We start from the raw sequence: 22012 nt of genomic DNA on the forward strand, positions 1-22012 counted from the left end.
CTACTCCTCACTTTTGCCTGTCAGGTACAACCAGGCCAAGACCTTTAGTTCAAAAAGGATGGACCCTTGCCACGCACGGTTTCATAGCAACCTGTCAGATGACCATCTCTAGGCTGAAACTGCCCCTACATTTTCGTACAGCACATTATTTTCAAAGACAGCAATTTCATATTTGCTAAGACAATATTTGCCTCATCTACTGCTACTAATGGCCTCCAAACTCCCCACCTCGCAGCCTTACCCTCATGTCCTCTAATCATAAAAGATAGCTGTAACATTTCTGAAAAGACGAAGAAGAAAAGAACACCAAACTCAAAGAGGATAAAGGCTCCGTCCCTCATTAAAATTATCACCTTTGAAGCTTTCGAAAAACGGGGCTTTAATTTGAGAGACAAAAGATTGCATTAAGGGGGAAACTGTAATAATCAAAGGTGAAAGGAATTTCTATTGTCTCCTATCTCTCTCTCTCTCTCTGGGAATTTTCACAGCACAGACATCTGTGGGGGAGGGGGAGGGGGGAACGGCTGCACTGTGCCTTTCCAGCTCCTCACTCTTCCCCACCCCATCAATAAACGCCGGCAATCATACTCTCGAGCTGCGGTGCGATTTCAAGGTTCATCTCTTCTGAGCAGCTCGAACACTAATTATCCCAGCTGTAATTAGTAAGATAATTAAATACTGGCTCACTCATCACTCTACCTTGCGTCGGGTCATGATTCTCCCAGAAGACCTTGAGTAGTTTCTCAAAACTGATGGTTTCCGGCTGATATACCACTCGCACAGCTTCGGTATGGCCAGTTTTTCCTTCAGTGAAATAACAGGAAAAGAAGCACTAGTGTTAATCGCTGAGACCGCACCCAAAGAATGGACTTCTGTCTTGTTCATAAATGTCAAATGAAAATATAAATATGCAGAGGGCTTTCTATATTTGTTTACATTATATTCTGTGCTACTTTTTCAGAAGGCTTGAGTATTCAGAACCCATAAACCGCTCTCACTGGTACAAAGAACTAAATGGTACAGCTGCACACGTTACCTTGTGATCCACCAGGCTAATGTAAGTTTAACTGCAGAAGCCTTGCACTAATGTCAGAGCAAACCCTGCACCGTTCTGCAATCCCATGTTTTGCAGAAAGTGCCACATGTGTGATTATTTGCTAGCTGGACAGAAATTGAGTTTGTGTCCTCACTGGCTCCCAGGAAACAGGTCTGTTCCCTTGAGGCTACGGTTGCTGACCTGGAGAAGATGAAAGACACAGAGAGGTACGTGAACAAGACTTTCAGGGAACTGCTGGAACCGTCCCGCTCCCATGCTAACACCACATAAGCCAGCGTGGTTAAGAGCGATGGACTCTAATCTGGTGGTTAAGAGCGATGGACTCTAATCTGGTGAACCGGGTTGGTTTCCCCACTCCTACACATGCAGCCTGCTGGGTGACCTTGGGCTAGTCACAGTTCTCTCCAAACTCTCTCAGCCCTACCTTACTTTTAGGCCTTCCGGGGCATCTGGTTGGTCACTTTGTGACAAAATGCTAGGCTAGATGGACCATTGGTCTTATCCAGCACAGCTACGTTTATGTTTTTATAACACTGGCCAGGGTTTGGGATCCACAAGAACTGCACTAAGATTCTATCCAAACATGTGCATTAATACCCTTGCCAATTCTGGTTCTCTTATTTCTAGAGGACTGGGCTGTTAGTTATTGCCATGTGAGTCAAACAGCTATTTAAAAACCCACAGTTACAACTATACCAAGTGTAAGGAGACATAGACAATTCATTATGAAGTATTGGGTAATTCCCTTACAGGAATAATCTACCCAATGGATTTGGTTAATAGCTCTCAACTGTTAATTAGAGATTATATCCATGTTATGGTTCACTTCAAGCCTAGAACAAGAGCTTTTCTGATACTGCCAAGAATATTGACAAGCACATAGATCCTACAGAATTAAATTTCTAATTGTTCCAGTGTGGTATCTGTAGAAATCCAACATGTAAGTACTGTTTAAAAAAAGTTTCCATACAAAAATTTAAGTTCAGTTGGAAGTTTCTTCTAGATGCACCCCAACCACTAAGTTTTCACCCCTGAGAAGAGGAAGTAGTGCAATATTACAATTCCACTGAATAATCCACCAGTTTTCAACAACTGCAGGAGAAATTGAGGAGAATGCAGGAGGAATTAAGATAATGGCCCCAGGTTAAAACAGCTGAGTTAAGTATTTTTCGAAGATAACATTTTAGAGATTCCGTTACTCAACATATCAGAATATGAAAGACACCATTTGTATCAGTGTAAAGGAAAAGCACTAACCTGGATGGCCCAGGCTAGCCTGATCTCATCAGATCTCAGAAGCTAAGCAGGGTCAGCCCTGGTTAGTATTTGGATGGGAGACCACCAAGGAATACTATGGTTGCTGTGCAGAGGCAAACCACCTCTGCTGTGCAGAGGCAAACCACTTCTGTTAGTCTCTTGCCATGAAAACCCCAAAAGGGGTCACCATAAGTCAGCTGTGACTTGACGGCACTTTACACACACACACACACACACACACACACAAAGGAAAAGCAATAAGAAACAGCAGTAGTTTAACCCCCTTTAAAGTTTGTGTGCAGATAATATAGAAGCAGAGTAATTTACTGCTGGAGTTAATGTGGGAGTAGTGAACAGCTGCTGTTTGAAAAGACAGGCAGGCACAAAAAAATACCCTGAAAACAGAGATTAAAAGAAAGAAGCCTTTTTACAGGAGCCCAATAACCCAAAGGAATCACAAAATATAAATTTGTTCAATGTATTCTAAAGAGGCACAAGAAGTAATTAAAGATGTCCAATGGTTATGAGCTCCATTAAACAACATGGTGTGAGTTTCTTCTCTTCTAACATTTTTTGAGACAGAGACATGACCCTCAGGTACACTGCTAGATCATCGGGGGCAGGGGGGGGGTGATCTTGAGCAAACTTCATATATACCTATATCTATTATCTACATTAGTGCAAAAGTTATAATATTTCCAAGTCACCCTTGTGGGAACAATCACACAGACTTCTGTTCATTGAATAAGACCAGCAATAAAACTGCCAGATGTTGCGGCACTAAATGCTACACAGTCATTTCTGGACCTTAGATTTTTACAGCAGACCAAAATTGTCAAGATCAGACCCTGACAACCACCAAATCTATGCTGCGGAAGAAAATGCATCATTTAAATACTTTAAAGAGTACAAACAGATTCCTGACATCACAACAGAGTTAAGTGTGAGTTATTTGCTACCTGACTATACAAGGGGGGAGGGGGGGGGAAATGAAAACTCACGAGAGAGAGAAACAACTTGCATACTTCCCCTCTCCCACTAGCACAGCTGAACTCCAGAGTGAGCGACTCCCTGCTCACCTAGTCCTGCCAGTAGTCTCCATGCTGAAGTGCTAGTTTTGGTTTCATTTGGTTTTAGGTGAACAGGAAGCAGCCCAAACCTGAGAAGTACTGGACTTTTTTTAAACCTCATATTCATTATGCACCACAGGACCATTTAGGGGAATGGGTTAGGGCAGGGGTGTCAAACTGGCAGCCCGCAGGCCAGATCCGGCTCCCAGAGGGCTCCTCACCGCCCCGCGAGCCAAGCCCGTCCCCCCTACCCACCCCACTCTCCTTGGCGGGGGCCAGGCTTGCCCTTCCCGCCACCTGGCTCACCCTCCCCACCAGGATCGCCTTCCCTGCAATCCCCCCCAAGCCCGGCCCCCCTGCCACCCCCCCGCACTCACCCCCTGCACTCACCCTCCCCACTACCACCCCCCTTCCTCATGACACTTTCCTTGCTTCCTAAATTTACCTTTTTATTTCGCTGATTTTTGGATGCTGTTTTGCATCACTTGAGCAATCCCAAAAGCTACATGGATTTTTCCCCTCCCCCGTGATGTTCCCCTTCCATACCAGTAGGGAGTGAGGTGAGCTGGCATGCATAGGCATGCAGCTAATCCTGTGAGACAAAACTAAAACCGAAGAAAGGTGGGGATGGCTCGCAGTGGCCACACTTCATGTACATACCCCGAGTGTTCCACCATAAGCATACAAGTCCTCTTGCGTGCAGCCTCTGAAAACTGGCAGTGGGCACGCTTCCCTTTGTGTACTTTCTACTGATGAAAGCAAAACAATCTTCATTGCAGAGACAATTTTAGAAGAAGATTCCCACCCCATCTCCTGCCCCTTTCTCAGGAATAAACAGCACATTTAAGTTGGCCACTGAGACTTCTGAAGGGAACTTCTGAAAAGACTTCAAAGCCACAGAGGTACAATCTTTCTTTACAGCCAGAGCAGCAAATACATCTTGTCAATTCAGTACATTATGATTTCTCTGGGAAGCCAACGCATCTGTGTTGCTTTGAAATGTATGGTCTGAGCTCGAGAAGGAGGACAAACTCAATATATGGCAGCCAGATAATGAAACTGAAAACCCTCTATAGACCAGGGACCAGCGTCCACCAGCAATATTTGCTCCCTACTGAGCTTCCTCAGAGCCTTCCAGCAAATAACAGATTCCACTCTCAAGTCAATGATGCACCTGCTAAATAATATGAATTAAAGCATAACTCCCATTCATGAAGCTTATACAGGGACAATGAGTGCTGCACCCACCATAAACATTTTCATTCACTGTTCAATAAAACTTCATTTATGGAAACAGACCTACTAAGCAAATAGTCATGCAATCTTCTCACTGGTCAGCAAAGTGCTGGCTTTTGACATACAGAACCCCAAATGGCACATAAGAAATGTAGCTAAGAAAACTGCTATTCCTCCTCCCACCATTCTGTAGTAATAACTCCTTTGCCCCCCCCCCCCAAAATCTGACATTGCCTGATAGCTCAGACTGCCACACACCTTGCATCTAAAAGGCCCTACCTTCTAATTCAGGCATCTTCAGTTAAAGAATTTTCAAATAGCAAAGACTGAGTAGGGATCTGCTCAGAATATTAAAGCGTCACCAACAGAGTAGAGAGCCATGAACAAGACAAAGTAATGGTCTGGCTCAGCAGAAGGCCACTCATTACATACAGTGTGTGCTTCTACTTGAGAGGTGAAAGCGGTAACATGGTCCTTTCTACAATATTCTAGATGCTGAAGATCATGCATTTTATAAATGTAGCTTTCAGTGTAGAACCCTGTGTTTGCTGAGTTCAGTATGGAATATGAAAGCTGACAATACATTCCAGCAGGCTTGGACTTGGCAACCCCATAAGAACATGTGAAGTAGTCTTATACTGAGTCAGATGTTAGTTCATCCTGCCTAGTCCTACGACTAAGGTTTCAGATGGAAGGTTTCAGATGGAGAAGAAAAAGAAGAGTTGGTTTTTATACCCTGCTTTTCTCTACCTTTAAGGAGTCTCAAAGCAGCTTACAATCACCTTCCCTTCCCCACAACAGACACCTTGTGAGGTAGGTGGGGCTAAGAGAGTTCCGAGAGAACTGTGACTAGCCCAAAGTCACCCAGTAGGCTTCATGTGGAAGAGTGGGGAATCAAACCCAGTTCTCCAGATTAGTCCACTGCTCATAACCACTACACCCCGCTAGCTCTAGCACTGTTACCTCAAAGCCTTTTAACTAACAGTGTCTGGAAATGAATTTAGGACATTGTACATACAAACAGTATGCTTTACCACAGACCTACAGCCCTTGCGGGTAAATCCCTAAGCCCCTATGAAGTTCGCAAAGATGTTTTCAACAAGCAATTTGGCTTGAATGCAAACTAAATTTTTGACTAACAGAAATTTCTGCCGATACCCCCTTCTTGCCACAGACAACCCCCACCCATGCACAGGAACAACATTCCCCGGGAAGCAACATTTTGTAGACATCAGTGCACTACAGTGGGAGGGAGGAGGGAGGAAGTTTCCTTTGCACCAATGGAAAACTTAAGTCTGGATCCAGCTCATTATCTCTTAGCCTAAACACTTTATGGGACTTCTGTATGGTTACTGTCTGGTTCAAGTAAAAGCAGCTCTCTTGGTTTTATTCAGGAATCAAGTAATTGAGCACACCGGGTAGATCACCAATTGTTAGGTGTTCAAGCCGACTTACGTTACAAGCAGACTTACGTTATCGCCAAAGGAACTTTTAAGGAGCACACAGGCATATGAATTCTCCATATCTCTAAATATGGCAAAGACAAAACCCAAAAGGTACAAGACAAAGAGACTGGATGAAACCCAATTGTTTTATTTGGTAAGAAGCTACTGACAGGGAACAGTTCTGCTTTGGGTAGATACAAAAAAATAACAGCGGGCACTGAAATTCCTAACATGATACATTTGTTGTGCAACATAACACAACAGAAGGTCATTGCTTATTATGAGACAGCAGTGTCCGAGCATCCACTCATTCAACACTTTCTTTTCAATTCAGCGCTGAGTTATGGAGACCCTATAGAGTTTTCAGCTGAGGGGTTTGCCATCGCCTGCCTCTGCATAGCAACTCTAGACTTTCTTGGTGGTCTTCCATCCAAGTACTCTCTAAGGCTGACCCAAGACAACGAGCTCAACTGGGCTATCTAGGCAGGGGCCATTCAGCACCAGAAGGAGCCAAAGCCAGTTGTGGTGACCTGCTGCCCACCTGAGGATGCTCGAGCAGCAGGGCTTGCCAAGCCAGCAACTTTCATTCTCACAAATGAGCCGCTGGCCATCCTTGCTGTAATGCACCTGTTATCTGGCCTGTGGCTTTTCACTGTTTTATTTTTTTCAGTTTATGCATGTTGCCTCTCAGTACAAGAGAGCTCCGTACATAAGCTGCTGAAAAATCCAGGAGAATCACTCCACATCTCTCCAGCAAAGAGGGCAGCCAAGGTCGTTTCAATCCCGATGCTGGGTTGGATACAGGTCTAAATAATCTGCCTTGTTCAAGAAAACCTCCGTGCTCCCCCAGCTTGGTTTTAAGGCGCTCTAGACCAGAGGGTGATAAAATTTTATTACACTGTTGTTGCCAGCAGCTAATTGCCTGTTTATCATGTATTCGTTTCCCACTTAGAAAACATAGCTGCTCTCAGAGGATTAAAAGAAGCAAACGCTCGCTATGGAGATTCCAAACTGGAAAGAACAGAAACACATGCATGCATACACACACACACACACACACACACACACACAGGTCTTCTGAGGAAGAGCCATTTATGTGACACCTACACACTGTTTTTAAGTGTTCCTCAGTGAAGTTTACTCTTTGTCTTTGCATATCTTGTGGCAGTAGCATCCAGTATAAAGCACTTCACCTCATCCTTCTATGTATGTAGAAGTGACCTAATGAAAGCAGCTAGACTTGGTAACTTTCATCTTCCATCGGCCTTTCTTCTGCCCACAATCATTCTTTTTAGGTAAGCTGAAGATACTATTGTTATATGTAGCTGCCAGTTACATAACTGTGTAACTTCAGGTTTTCATGAAGTAAACACATTATCTAGACCCATTTCAATATGACCCAACTTAGTTTGGGCACTATCTGAAATTACCTTGTTCGCCATGATGGATAACATCTGCCAGGAAAGAGACAGGGAGAATATAATCATTTTGATACTGATCTCTCAGCAGCTTTCAAAAGTATTGTCCATGATAACCTTCTGAATCAATTAGCTGAGATGGGTATCAGAGGTATCACGCTCCAGTCGTTCTGCTTCTACCTGGATGAGTGGGATCAAACTGTGGTACTTTGTGTTTGTGTGTGGTACTCTCGAGACGACACCATTTGTGCTGTTTGGTCATGCAGGATTTCATCTTGTCTCACATGGCGTTTAAGGGCTGATTTCCAGGGTAAACAACATATGTCCTGTGTAACAATCACATGTGAGTTCCTTAATTCTTACAAGAGTTAATATAGCCCTCTCCTCCAACTATTTCAGGTCAGGAAAATGCATGGGTAGGGGGCAGGGGGGGATGACACCCCTTCTTAATGCATGTTGAAGTCACAAGTCAAATCAGGCACAGCACACAGAGAACTCGTCAATAGCTGTTACACAGAACAGGAACACCAGGCACAGCCTGTGTAGTCCATAATGTGGTAGAGTGAAGCATCATCAATATGCTGATAACATGCAACTCTACTAGTATATTTCAAAGTCAGGTGAGCAGAGGATGTTTTGAGGGCCAGTGTGAAATAGAGGTTAAGAGCGGCGGCCTCTAATCTGGAGAACTGGGTTTGATTTCCCACTCCTCCACATGAAGCCTGCTGGGTGACCTTGGGCCAGTCACAGTTCTCTCAGAACTCTCTCAGCTCCACCTGCCTCACAAGGTGCCTGTTGTGGGGAGAGGAAGGGAAGGAGATTGTAAGCCGCTTTGAGACTCCTTAAAGGTAGAGAAAAAGTGAGGTATAAAATCCAACTCTTCTTCTTCTTCAGACACTTTAACCATTACATCAAGCAGCTCTCTGCTTGCATTTTAAGTTTTATTTTTTATTGTTGATTTTATAATACACTCAATTCAGCATTGTTACTACTGCTTATTTTAGCTTCTGAATTGATTTGATTGGTTTTATTGATTGTAAGTAATTGTATGTCAGTTTTATGCTTATGAGGCAGCATAAATATAACTTAAACACATAAATGTTGAATTTGAGCCTGTAGTTGTTCAACAAATACATTTTTTTTAAAAAAAGATCAGCTCCACAGAGCGATGACTATCATAGTCACGTTTTCATAGGAGCCTTTTCCCCAAGGCTCGTCTGGGATGTGCATGATACTTGTGGCTAGGTATACTGTTCCTGTGGAAGTCTGCTGTTTTATTGTTTGTGTGAATACTTTAAGTTGCAAACAACCTTGGAAAAGAAAAGTGGGAATGCAGTGAATGAATTAATGGCTGATCACGAGGTCTGCAGTGGAATGGTTGGGTGGACACATGTTTTTCACCCTCTGCTACCTCAAGGTTCAAAGGTAAATCACTCCATAATCCACTTGGCTTGCGAAGTCAAGCACTAATCTGGTGATACTGGAGAAGTTAAAGATCCTCAAACCTGCTGTCTTTATTTAGGGGAGGAGCTGTGGCCAAGTAGTAGAGCAACTGCTTGGCATGCAGAAGGTCTCAGGTTCAATCCCTGGCACCATCACTTAAAAGCATTGAGTAGTAGGTGATGTGAAAGACCTCTCCTTGAGACCCTGGAGAACCACGGCCAGTTGGCATAGACAATACCTTCTTTGATATACCAATGATCTGATTCAGTATAAGGCAGCTTCGTGTGCATTTGTTTTGGGCCACAATGCTGATGAGAGAAAACAATGAGCCCTCCCTCTGTTCTGTCAAATAACTAGCCCCCAGACTACTTGCTTTACGAAGTGCACATGGAGAAAGATCCAGACCTCCATGCAATCCTGCACTGTTACTGCCAAGGCCAACCTCTCCTTCTCAGTGAAACTACTCACATCATCATCACTGACACTTTTGGAGAGATAGGAATGTCTCTCTCCTATCGAGACTTTTCAGGGAAGGTTCCCTTACCTCTTCCTCTGGAGCCTGGAACCTGTTTCCAGAAGCCCTGTATGTGAGCTCCATCAGCCATAAAGCCAACAGAACCTTTCTTTGCTCTATCCTTCAATAGTGTAATTGATCACTTTACTTTTGGTCTTCCAGTTTATCCCTGCAGCCTCTCTCTGTGCAAAACAGCACTTCGCATATTTAAGAGTCCATTCTTCCTTGAACTTTCCTCCATTTCCTTTATTGCATCCTAGATGCTTTTTTGTTCCTTTACAATCTCGTGCCTGTGTTTGCTAGCCCTCATATCTCTGGAAGTGAAGCTACACTACACTGTAGGACTAAGACTATCACCAACCATCCCCTGGGCCATCTTAGACAAACCTGCCCAGGAGTGGAGTCCAGGGGGAGTTCAGCCCCAAACTATACGTGTTAATGGTACCATGTAACTAACTGTAAAACTGCATAATCTGAGCAAGAATTCCACATCTAAACAGCAAAAGCTGCTGGAAATCGAAGAGTGCAGGTAGAAAATACAAAATTTATTTTATGAATATTTAGATTAACTACCATTCTATAAAAACACACATCCACTGTTGCTTTAAGATATGCCTCCTCTGTAATCAAGCCCCACACCTCTGCCTGACTGCTCTTCTCCTGATGTGGGCAGAAGAAGGAGGAGGGAAGGGAAGGGCATAGTCCCCATTTGGGGACCTGCAATCTTCCCATTAACAGAGAGCCTGACAAACCTCTCTTCCCCCTAGGATGTTCACAGGGGGACATCGTGGCTTCCCCCTTCTTTAGAAAGCTATTCTGCTCCTGGGATGTCAGCAGCCATTTCAATTATCTCAGCTCAGACTTATTTTCTTGCCTAGCAACTAACACACCAAAAAAGCAGGCAAAGGCTGCCCTACTTAAACAAGCTTGGAAGTAAAGTCTAAAGCTCAAAAAACGGCCATATAGATGAGTAACGACCAACATGGTTTCTATGTATGAGCAAGACTGAGCGGCAGGCAGGTCTTGGGAGGGCTGATACAGAGGCAACAGTTACAAGGGAAGGAAAAGAGTAGGAAGTATGAGCCAAGGTTGGGGAGGGGGAGTAAAGCAAAACCAGCTGGGAAAGGAAGATGGGGCTGTCACTCACGCCACTCAGTTACAGCCTCTCTTTATGGCCACGTTGCCCATCCATATTCCCACCATTTGGTGGGCAACTTCCTAGTGACACGTAAGAGTCTCACATTCATCTCCCTTATGTTCACTTTTGCAAGCTGACAGGATTGTGCTGTGTCATTCTGCAACCTGGCTTTCTGCCCCAGCGTTGACTGAAGCTTCTGTTTCTTTCCCTACTCCACATTCAGAACATGACTCCTTTGCAGATAGCATTGATTTTTGCTCTCTCACCACTGAAGAGTAGTTCATCTGTATGAAAATAAGAACCTCTGTGGAACAGAAACTGATTTGTTGTGGCATTAGGCGTCTTAGGTGACATAACCTGCTTTGTCATACTCTCGGATGTTGAAGGTGGATATATAAATACATACACAAGGGTAAGGGCAGTGTTTAAGCTGCCTTGTACATCAGAGATTAAAAATTGATGAACAAATGTAGTAAATAAACAAACAAATCAAGTGAAGAAGGTGAGAAACCACGAGCATGAATGCATCGAATACATCTTCTTGTCCGTGCCATCGGAAATGCAATATATAATCTCACTATTTCCTAAAGCATGAATATTAAACAATTGTTGCAGCATCATGTGGAAGACAACAACTTTTTGTCATGCAAGAGCCTACGCCAAAAAACCTTTCATAATTTGACAAAAGAAAATTTGAGGCACCCCAAGTGAGACCAAGGTTTACAAGGCTTTCCAATTATTACGTTATAACACTCTTTAAAAAAATGCTTTTGTACCTTTTAAATCTGACCCCCATGAAGTAAAGGTGCTCAGTGTTTCCAGTGTTTGAAGTCTGCGGCTTTGCCATGCACTTTTACACCTAAGCACAGTAGCCGTAGCCGTATGCAGCCTTCGAAGCTCTGATGACACATACTTCCCACGGCCTGGCTTCACCTGCCAACGTGTCCGCCATTTTGCCAGCTAAAGCTGTTTTCTCAGTCTGGCTGTCAGGACCCAACATGATACACTCCTCAGCCAACACCAGGCGAGGATGGCAGGTCTTTGCAGAACCTCGTCTCACCCCTCCCACCCCTTTCCCTTCTGCCCTGTAAGAAAGAGGTGCTAACAACCTGACCGAGGACAGTTTCGCACATGGTTAAGTTTCCTGCATGGCTGTTATTTCTGCAGAGGAAGCCGTTCGTACCTGTGACATAAACAGTGTTAGTCTGCAATGAGTCAGTTTTATGTGATTTAGGGTGTGGCCCTACTCCTCCCTGGCAAAAGGAGCCTAGTCTCTATAAAACAAAAGCATTCCAGAGATGGGAGGAAGGCAGAGGCAAACAGGAATGAGCTGCTTAGTCACGGGGAGGTTTTGTTTGTTCTGTAAATACGTAAACTGTCCTTCTGCCAGAGGACACAGAAACATTAATCTTTTTTTTAAAAGTATAATATCTGGCTGATTCTGAATCCAGCAAAACTGCAGGTCATCTCCCATAGTACTGCACACACTCTTATTTATATCCCCCCCATGGGACCAGAATGGAACCAACCCAGGTTTTTTTTTTTAAATCAGATGTTCAAATTTCAAATTACAGTAACAGCACAATCTAAAGACAAACTGGGAAACTGCTTTGGATGCCGACAAAGCTGCAATCCAGCATAACACAAAGATAACCCCAGCATAACGCCCCACCAATAGGATGGGGTTGCAAACCTAGTGGTGGCCCCAGCTGCGCCAGTACCCAGGCCAGAAATGGGAAACACTAGAGACAGGCTGGAGAGGAGTGTGGTTTTTTGTCAGCATCCTTGCCCTCTCAGCCCCTGCCCTATTCCTGGAACCAGCAAAATGTTATACCTCAAAATACTAGAATAACTATTCTCCCTGCCCCTGTTTGCTTCCAACCACGCCTACCCAGCTATGGCACAGCTTATTGCTGAATGGTTACAGAAATACTCTGCAGTCTGTGCGATGTGGGTTCTAGTCCTATTCCTTCCTTCTATTTTGCGGCTGCTAAGATCGTTGCTGGCCAAAACATTAAAAGAGCCTTGCCGTATCAGACCAGTGATCCATCTAGTCCAGCATCCTGTCTCACACCATGCCCAAACAGATCTTCTGAAGGTCCAACAACAGGGCATAGAGGTCTTCCCCTGACGCTGCCTCCTGGAGTGTGACCCTTACCTTATTTTCAGTTTTCCCTCGGGTGGAATTCAAATCCCTCGTTCCTGTTTCTCCTTGTGGCTGTTTTTCGCCAGTGAACTATTGGGGAGATGACAGGAATACCTTCTGTGAATGTACTCTTTTGTGCTGCTATGTAGCTATTCTAGTGTGATACCCTTGCCTTGCAAAAAGCTGCTCCTTGGGGAGGGCGGGGTATAAGTTCAATAAATAATAATAATTATTATTATTATTCCCCTTCTCCAAGGATCTGAACCCTTGCCTAGGAGAAGACATAGGGTGTCCCTGGAAGGTTCTCCTGCCAAGTAAGCTATGGAAATCTGGTTATGGATGGTGTGGCCATTATTCTTTCTGTTTGCCTGCATCTGAAAAGGTTAAGTGTTTGCAGGAAGTTCTCAAGAGAATAAGAGTTACAGGGTTCCTAGTGGGCACACCATATTCAACCATGCATCAGAAAGTACCATGTTTCCTTTGTTCCTTCTCTTTTTCAGTCCTGTGGAGACTGGATAGAGACAGGGTGACATCAGGGAGATATGTCAGCACTGCCATTTATTTGTTGGCTGTTTGAGTATATATGGCTGATGATGGGGCTTCTTCACATTACTGGTGGGTGTCAGCAGGGCTGCTATGCGCCCCAATGCAGTTGCTATGCTCACAGATCCTAGGAGTTTCATCTTTTTTTATATTTCTTTTCTTTGCTGAGAGACATAGCATCCTGATTAGCTAGAAGAAGAAGAGTTGGTTTTTATATGACAACTTTCTCTACCATTTAAGGGAGACTCAAACCGGCTTACAATCACCTTCCCTTCCCCTCCCCATAACAGACACCCTGTGAGGTGGGTGAGGCTGAGAGAGAGTGACTAGCCCAAGGTCACCCAGCAGGCTTTGTGTGTAGGAGTGGGGAAATGAATCCAATTCACCAGATTAGCCTCTGCCGCTCATGTGGAGGAGTGGGGAATTTAACCTGCATCAGCAATGTACCAGCATATGGGGTTTAGGACTTGGCTAACATGTGGTTTTGCTATATGGGATACTATATACAATAAGAACATATAATTGCCAATACAGAAGTGATAGCTGTGGAATTAAACTGAGCATCAAATGGGGATTAGTCTTTGGCTACTAGACACACATTAGTCTTGGTTTTCCTGTACATTTAAATAATTTCAATTGTTTTATCTCCTGTCTCTCCTATGCTTGAGCAATCTCACAACAGTTCTTAAAAACAACCCAAACCAAAATGTTATAAAAACGAAGCACTAAATATTTGCAGCACGGTGAAACATACTCTGTGATCTCAAAGAGAAATAATCGTTTTCTAGAGATACTCATCGCAGAGTTCTGTACTCACTTATGACTAGCACCTTAAGAATCATATAAATGAAAAATTGTATCTTTTCACTCAGAGAACAGTAACTGTTGGGAAATGATCAAAATGATCAAACACCAGCCTGTGTATTTCTGTAGAGACCTGACCCAGATTTAAGCTCCCAAGTTTAACAGATAACACACATAACACATCAATCATTGTCCCTCAATAAATCTTACCAGATATTTTGCTTTTTTGTGGCAAACTTTTTATCTGTTATTAATTCCCGTCCCATTTTTAATGAATTGTTGTGCCCATGTTTAACCTCAGGAAGCCATATAAAATAAATTATTACTGATGATTAATTATGCTGTAAGGGACCATAAGACCAACTCATTTTGAACCATAGAGGGAATTAATTAAAACTGGCTTCAGTAAACAGTTTCTTCTTTTCTCCCTCTGTGGTGTGGTTTCGATTCTCGACAAAGAATGCCAGTGGACTGATCTTGTGACTCCTGACAGCTTATCTATTTGCCACTGCTTATTCGGTATTTTTACATTTACAGTTTGTTGGAAAATCTGCCCTTCTAGGACGGTGTCACTTGCCTGCACATTGAGAGGGGGAACTGACCACAGAGTCAGATAGATAGACAGGACAGGGGGAGGTCATCTCTAGTTACACCTTGCCCTCATTTCCTCCCCCTTTGATGTTTAGAGGATGTATTGTCAGGGAAACTTCCCCTCTCTCTCTCTTCCCCTTTGCCCATCATCCAAGCAAGACATAGGAGTCGGGCGCTCCGCGCGTCCAGGCCTTCCCACCCCAAGGTGGAGTGGAAGGCAGATACCCTTTTATACCTAGAGAATTAGCAAGGTAGATCAGGATAGGGGACCCTTGTTTGTCCTTTCCTATCCAATGTGTATTTCAACAATAAATGTACTTTAGTTTGATTAGAGCAAACGACTGCTCCTGTTTATTTTCACACGCGCACACACGTGTAGCTTCTGTTGTTGCTAAGCTTAAGGCACTCTGCTAAATACAGGAATATCCCCACGATAGATATTCCAACACAGTTTTTATCCAAGCTGGCAACATTGCCAGGTATGAATTTAATTCACATGAAATCTACCTACTCCCACATTATTGTTTTTCCTGTTCTGATCAAGGCCAGCAGTGATCAGAAGAGAAAAGAAAACCAGTGACTCTTGGGAGAACCTATTTCACAAAGAAAATTCTAAGAATCTGTAGGGGTAAAGTCTACATTGGTTCTGGGGGGGAAATAGATAATACTGCACCTATTAATTAAAAGGGTTTGTTGCTATTGTTTTTTAAGGCAAATTAAATTTGCTTTAATGAGAACCATGACCTTCAGTCTTTGGGTTTTTGGACCAAACCCACATTACAGTTAGCAACTGAGTCAGGGGGATGCTGCTATCTAGCATATGATTGGTCAAGAAAGATCTGGTCAGTTGATAGGTACAATATTGTCTTACAATGGTCAAATATTTTAAATAATTAACTTGATTATACCAACAAAAAGACTTTCACCATCTACAGATATGATGGTGAGGCAAGACAAATCTTTCTTCAAACCTAAGAAAAGCCCCAAGTTTGCAGAAAAAAATTAAATCTGGGGGTTAAAACCCTCCAAAATCGTAGAAGCAATGTCCGTAGCTTTAAGAAATGACTGTCCTCAGTAGCTGCTTTTAGACAACCACAACACTATTGCTAGCATTCAAGCCTAGGTTTCTGATAACAAAGGTAGAAGGAGAGAGCAGTGTTCTGTCCAGGGCTGTTTTGGCATTTGAGGGAGGACTCAGTGGGCCTCAACCAATGAGCAGCAACCAGCTGACTTACTACCACACAACTTGCATAACTCACCCAGGCCTGACTGCTTGCTACTGTTCAGCAGCAGCCATACCACAAGAACCAGTGTTGCGTAGTGGTTAGAGTTTCACATTAGGATCTGGGAGATCCAGATTCGAATCCCTACTCTGCCATGGAAGTTCACTGGGTGACTTGGGTTCAGTCACATACTCTCAGCCTAACCTACCTCACAGGGTTGTTGTGAGGATAAAATGAAGGAGAATGAAGCTTCTTTGGTTCTCATTGTGAAGAAAGGCAGGACATAAATTAAGCAAAGAAATAATAAATATAGGTGAAGATGGGGGGCAGATAAATGATAGGTTGGTTGGAGGGTGGGAAGGAAACAAGGAAGCAAAAAAAGTGGAGGATCCTGGGAGAGAAAGAGGAAGGGGGATACAGTAGGAAGTGAGATTCCCCCACAAGTCCTTGAAAGTCCTCCACCATGTACCTAGGGCCAGCCAGTTTGAAGTTGCAAACAAAATGGCATTGCCTGATACCTGCAGAGGCCTCCAGGTCAGATCAATGAACTGAGCAATATAGGAATTCAGCAGCAATTTTCACTTATCTTCTTTTCTCACATTCAGCAGGAGATTGATCTGATGCTAAAGGGAACTGCACAATTTAAAATTTTACAGCACAGAATGGGAGGATTGTAAGAATGGAACAATAAACATATTCTCAAGAACTACTACAGAACTAAAAAAAAAAAACTAAAAATGAATGCTCTCATGATTCTGAAAAACCCACCAGATCTGCATGACCCAATTCTGCAATTCATGGTATAATCTTGGCTACATATAGTTTTAGACATTTCAGGATACTGTTGAGTTTCCTGCCGTGTATGTTGCATAGAGGCAGCTAATCCACACATGTACAAACCGACACCAAGGCGACGAGGCCATTGCAACCCTCCTGAAAAATGGAGCATATAATCTTTGGTTGATGGATCCCCAATAGCAAAGGCCTTTATAAAGGATTAATAATGGATGTGAGCCTTTCTATTTATACACATATCATATTTGATAAAAGCTACATAGCCCAGTCACAACAGAACAATCTATAAATAATGGCTCAAATGTAAGTATGACATGTGACTGGATACATGTCACTCCTTTATAGATTTTAAAGAACTACTTAATTAGTTGTTGCATCAGTAGTCATGATGGCAATTTTAATCAAAATCTTTGTATATGGTTTTGTTTTAAATGTATTATTATTCATGCGGGGGGAAGCTGGGTAGGGGGAGAGGATCTACATAAATTATATTAATCATTATTATTTTAAGTCAAATGCAAAACACGCGAAAGCACTTCTGATGTATTAAGGTTTGCATTAATAACTGTGGGCTACCGCTGCGGGATGTGTTTATATGTAGCGCTAAATCTATCTAAAATCCTGCATGGCGAAGACTTATATCGGTTGCTAGTGAAACATTAAATGCTCTTCTTTCTCACTCTGTGTCATCAATTTGACTTTTAATTGGTGGCATATCCCTCTACCCTGCTCCCAACGATATGACGCCTCTTAATAAAGGAAGAGATAGCTATGAATTAAAACAACCTCAACTTAATCACATTAATCCAGAGTAAGTTAAAGGCTTCAATTTTCTAAATAATTTTGGGCTTAATGCCTCAAGATGGGCAGGTTGCTCTATTGAGGCAGCATCTGGTTCAATTTAAGCAGCATTGTGCAACAAGAAGAATTGTTAGCTCCTCAAGGAAAAGGGGGGGAGAGAGAGGCTGACAGTTTTAGGGTTGCAACCAAGACTGGCGCAGATGAGACAAAAGATCTTGCGAGATGCAGAAAATGAGCTGCAACAATTAAAAGGCAGCCCGCTGCTCGGTGAATGTAACTCCACAGTTCAGTGAATTGTGGATGATTAACTTTGTTGTACAGATAGGATGAGTACCCTGTACACTTAAGCACTATCGTGTCACTCCCATCATTGAATACCCAACAGCTGCTGTCATGAAATATAACCATTACTTTGGGTTGTTGTTTTTTTACCAATTAAAGAGGAATTATTTGAGAAGGAATACCCACCCAGTCCAACAACTAACATTAATCCTTGCCTTTAGATATGGATTCTGGAATAACAGTCTGTGGGGGAAAGGAATAAGATGTTTTACTGTGGGGAGGGGGAATAATATGTTTTAAGAACTAGATGTGGAAAGTTTTAGAGCCACAAGTACAAACAACTTTGCTTCACCACCAATCCATCCCCAAGGGAAAAAGAAGGCAATGGAAAAGGATATAGCACTATCCTCCTACCAGATCCTCAGCAGAGGCAGAATTTAGCTGGGAAAACCCTCCCCATTGGTGGTGTAGTGGCTGATCATGCAAAACTGAAGTATATCTATCCCTGTCCAATCATTGCAAGCCACACCCATATAGGTTGGGCCTTGATGCATATGACTGTGATCTTTAAATTATGCCAATATGCCAATATTTACAACAATCCAGATTGATTTAAACAAAGCATTCTCTCTTGGACATGGTCATTTCCACTAGAGAACTGGGTAAGTCCACAGCATCAAGAACATTGATAATGGGCGCTGCCTCCTACCTATACCACCTAAAGAAGCAGCCTTAGAGACAAACCCCTCCTCTTATTGAGAAGGAAGAATCTTAAACCATGCTTCCTCAGATGGTGGCCAGCAGTTAGGTCCTCCCCCCAAAATTTCTTCAGGTCTGCAAATCCCACCTTCACCAATGCGCCAATCAAATATAGTGGGAACTGTACCATTTCCCCTTTACCTGAGAACTGATCCATTCCAGAGAAGTGAAGACCTTATAGAAATATTTTAGCCCCTGTTAGGCTTAGACAAAAACTATAACAATAGACCAGGCTACTACTTTCCTAGACTTGATCCTGATGGTTAGCCATGGTCTTCATCTCCCTCTGAACACAGTCTCAAGTTTAAGTGTTTGGGTGCTCTTCATTATATTTCTACTAAGTTCGACAAAACATCTGTATTCCAAAGATTGATCACTCACTCCTGCAAAGTGACTTATCAGCAGACTTCAGTTACAGAACAGGACAGTGTACGGAGAATCTCCCAGACCAACTGGGGCAAGGGGGTTTGAAAAAGAGTACCATATTAACTGGGTTACAAATCTAGAAGCTCAACTGACATATTTATGGTAATTAAGGGCCAAACTACACATGAAGCTGAAGTTGTATGACTGAACTCCAGATGTAATATTTGGCCCTGAAAGCACAATGATGGGGGGTATCAATCAGGACTGCAGTACAAGTGAAAAGAGGGTTTCTCCACTTGAGAATGCCCACTTCAGGTTGCCTTAAGCCCAGGACAGGGGGATAGATAGGGATCCCATATTGTGTCTGTGTTTTTCCCCACTGGGACACAGTGGGCAGATGCAGCATTTTCAACAAGAAATGGCATGGGATGGGGAATGAATCCCTCATTTCTCAGTGTCACAACCCTGCTCCATATAGGGCCCTCTGTAGCTCCTTTTTTTTGGTTAAACCCTGGTATCACATGAAGTTTGGTCCTGAGCTCTTATGTAGGCAGCAGGATATGATCTTTATTTAGGAATTGACTTCACATTGAACCACATAATGAAATGCAGGGCAAAAAAATAAATAAATCTAAGTTCTACCAAAAAAATATTTTAAAACATACAAGTAATATAAGCAAATAGATGCCTAATTTACACAGTCTAGTCCCATCGTAGCATATGGACTGTTCAGGAATTCTTTAAATTTCTGCTTTCCTATTTCATAAAAGTCTGATCTCAACATGGAAATGACAGTCATCCCTCAGACACCCACTCACAAGAGGCATATACAAAAATAAAAATAAAACCTGCAAATAAAATCTTGTGTCAGATACCTTCAAATACAAGTAGAGTTGTTAAGAGGTAATGGACCAAAAGAAGAAGCTGAGGAGACCATTAAGTGTTACTTCTCAAGGATCAATTACTTTGTTGAATTTAAACATTATTATGGACACACTATGTTTACATAGCTCCATTTTGGAGCAACTGTGGATCTTCAAAGTGTGAACTGCTATAAAATAAGGGCATTAAAAGCAATAAGATGAACTTATGCCAAGAAAATGTATTGAGCTTATCTAGCACGTCTAACGTTAAATTCTGCATGTCTGTGTTCACTTTCTCATTTACTTTCTTCATTCATTTCTAAGGTGGTGGCTAGTATTACAGAAAGCTGGACATTGAGAAAGTAGATTCCTTTGAAATGTGGTGTTGGAGGACAGTGTTACGGATACCGTGGACTGCCAAAAAAACAAATCAGTGGGTTATAGATTAAATCAAGCCTGAACTGACCCTAGAAGCTAAAATGACTGAACTGAGGCTTTCGTATGTTGGTCACATTATGAGAAGACAAGAGTCACTAGAAAAGACAGTCATGCTAAGAAAGGTTGAGGGTAGCAGGAAAAGAGGAAGACCCAACAAGAGATGGATTGACTCAATCAAGGAAGCCACAGCCCTCAATTTGCAAGATCTGAGCAAGGCTGTCAAAGATAGGACATTTTGGAGGACACTGATTCATAGGGTCGCCATGAGTCAGAAGCGACTTGACAGCACTTAACACACACACAGTATTACAGAGAGGAATAATGAAGAAAAATAGAAACAATGACTTCCATGCTAAAGGCAATGGGACCAAGGGATACAGTTCAAAGGTCTTTCATGCCATATCCTTTGCATGGATTATTTGGCTTTGGCAATTGGACTTAGAATACATCTGACAACACTCCTTTATGTGTCAGCGCTTATGCACGGATTCCCCAATTTTTACCCCTCTCTGCAATCCTGTTCCTGCCTCCACTCACCACCCATGCCACAGATCTGTCTGTTGCACCCATCTGTATTATGCACTGGTCTCCAATCCAGTTGCCAGTATAAGCGACACATATGCCCACCTATGCAAACATAAAAGACAAAGATTGCTTGCCCATCACTTACTGCCATTTTACTCAGAAACTGGCGATTAGACACACATCAGACTGATACAGCACGTTCAGTAGAAAGTTCAGCTGTATACACTTTATGGAAATGTGACATTAGAACAAAATCACTGGAAGGCATTTCAGCCACAATTAACATTTGATACTGTTTGGAAAGAAAATACAATTAATTTCTAATTTTGCCACTTCGCTAAGCAAACACTGGCTTAAACCTACTGGGAAATCAGAACACAAACAAGCAAAGTTACAGGAAGTGGCTACTTAGAGAACCTTCACCGGTGATTTCATCTACTGCATCAAAGCTCAGAGATGTGGCTTTCAGACCTAAAATATCTTAGGACTGGAAAAGCATCTTGTATTAAAACAAGTATACAAGCATAAGACAAGAAATGTGAACCCTGTTGCTGAGATTAGTAAAGCTGTGCCCACTGGAGTCCTGAACTACCTCAAGGAGGCAGGAGTTGAGGAAAACATGTAGGTGTCTTTTCTTTGAGAAGGGCTCCCCAAGCTAAGCAGTGACTGACCTCAGAGCATAACAATTCTTTGGTCTTAGCATTCTGGGAGCAAGTGCCAGGCAGGGCTGCTGAGAGCCACATTGGTCCCCTGAACAAAGATTCCACCTGGGGGCCTCCCCACAACCCTGATCCAAACCAAATATCATAGCAAATAGATGGAAAGACGTTCGGATGAATGCAGCATGATGCTGGCTCCAGAGGCCCTCCAGCTGGCTTGGACCTCCCCTGAATTTTGTCCCCCCAGTCTCCCCACCCCTTTGGCAGCCCTGGTGCAAGGAAGGAGACAGACCACCAAAAAGGTCTGTATTCTGTCAAGGAAGGGAACTCCATTATGACCACTGTATGGCCAGGATGGTTGGCTGCCAGATGCCTTACTAAGGAAGTAAATCTAGAAATTGCCTTATTAAGGAAGTAAATCCCCACTCCTACACATGAAGCCAGCTGGGTGTCCTTGGTCTAGTCACAGCTCTCTTAGAGCTCTCTCAGCCCCACCTACCTCACAGGGTGTCTGTTGTGGGGAGGGGAAGGAAAGGTGATTGTAAGACAATTTGATTCTTCTCTAAGTGGTAGAGAATTCCTCCTCCTCCCCTTCCAAAGATCTTAGAACAACCTTTTATCTTCACAATTCCTGTGAGG

The 22012-nt window shown here is 43.0% G+C and overlaps 1 protein-coding gene across 2 annotated transcripts in view; it reads right to left on the reverse strand.

The window, feature by feature from the left end:
• The window catches only part of MSRA (methionine sulfoxide reductase A), a 504699-nt gene that overhangs the window by 89544 nt on the left and 393143 nt on the right, over window positions 1–22012 (reverse strand). For both annotated transcript variants that reach the window (XM_056853955.1, XM_056853956.1), the window contains one exon: window positions 700–804. In XM_056853955.1, coding sequence (XP_056709933.1) covers window positions 700–804 — 105 coding nt within the window. The remainder of the gene's footprint in view (window positions 1–699; window positions 805–22012) is intronic.

This window comes from Euleptes europaea, chromosome 7 (assembly GCF_029931775.1).
Source record: "Euleptes europaea isolate rEulEur1 chromosome 7, rEulEur1.hap1, whole genome shotgun sequence".
Lineage (NCBI taxonomy): Eukaryota > Metazoa > Chordata > Lepidosauria > Squamata > Sphaerodactylidae > Euleptes > Euleptes europaea.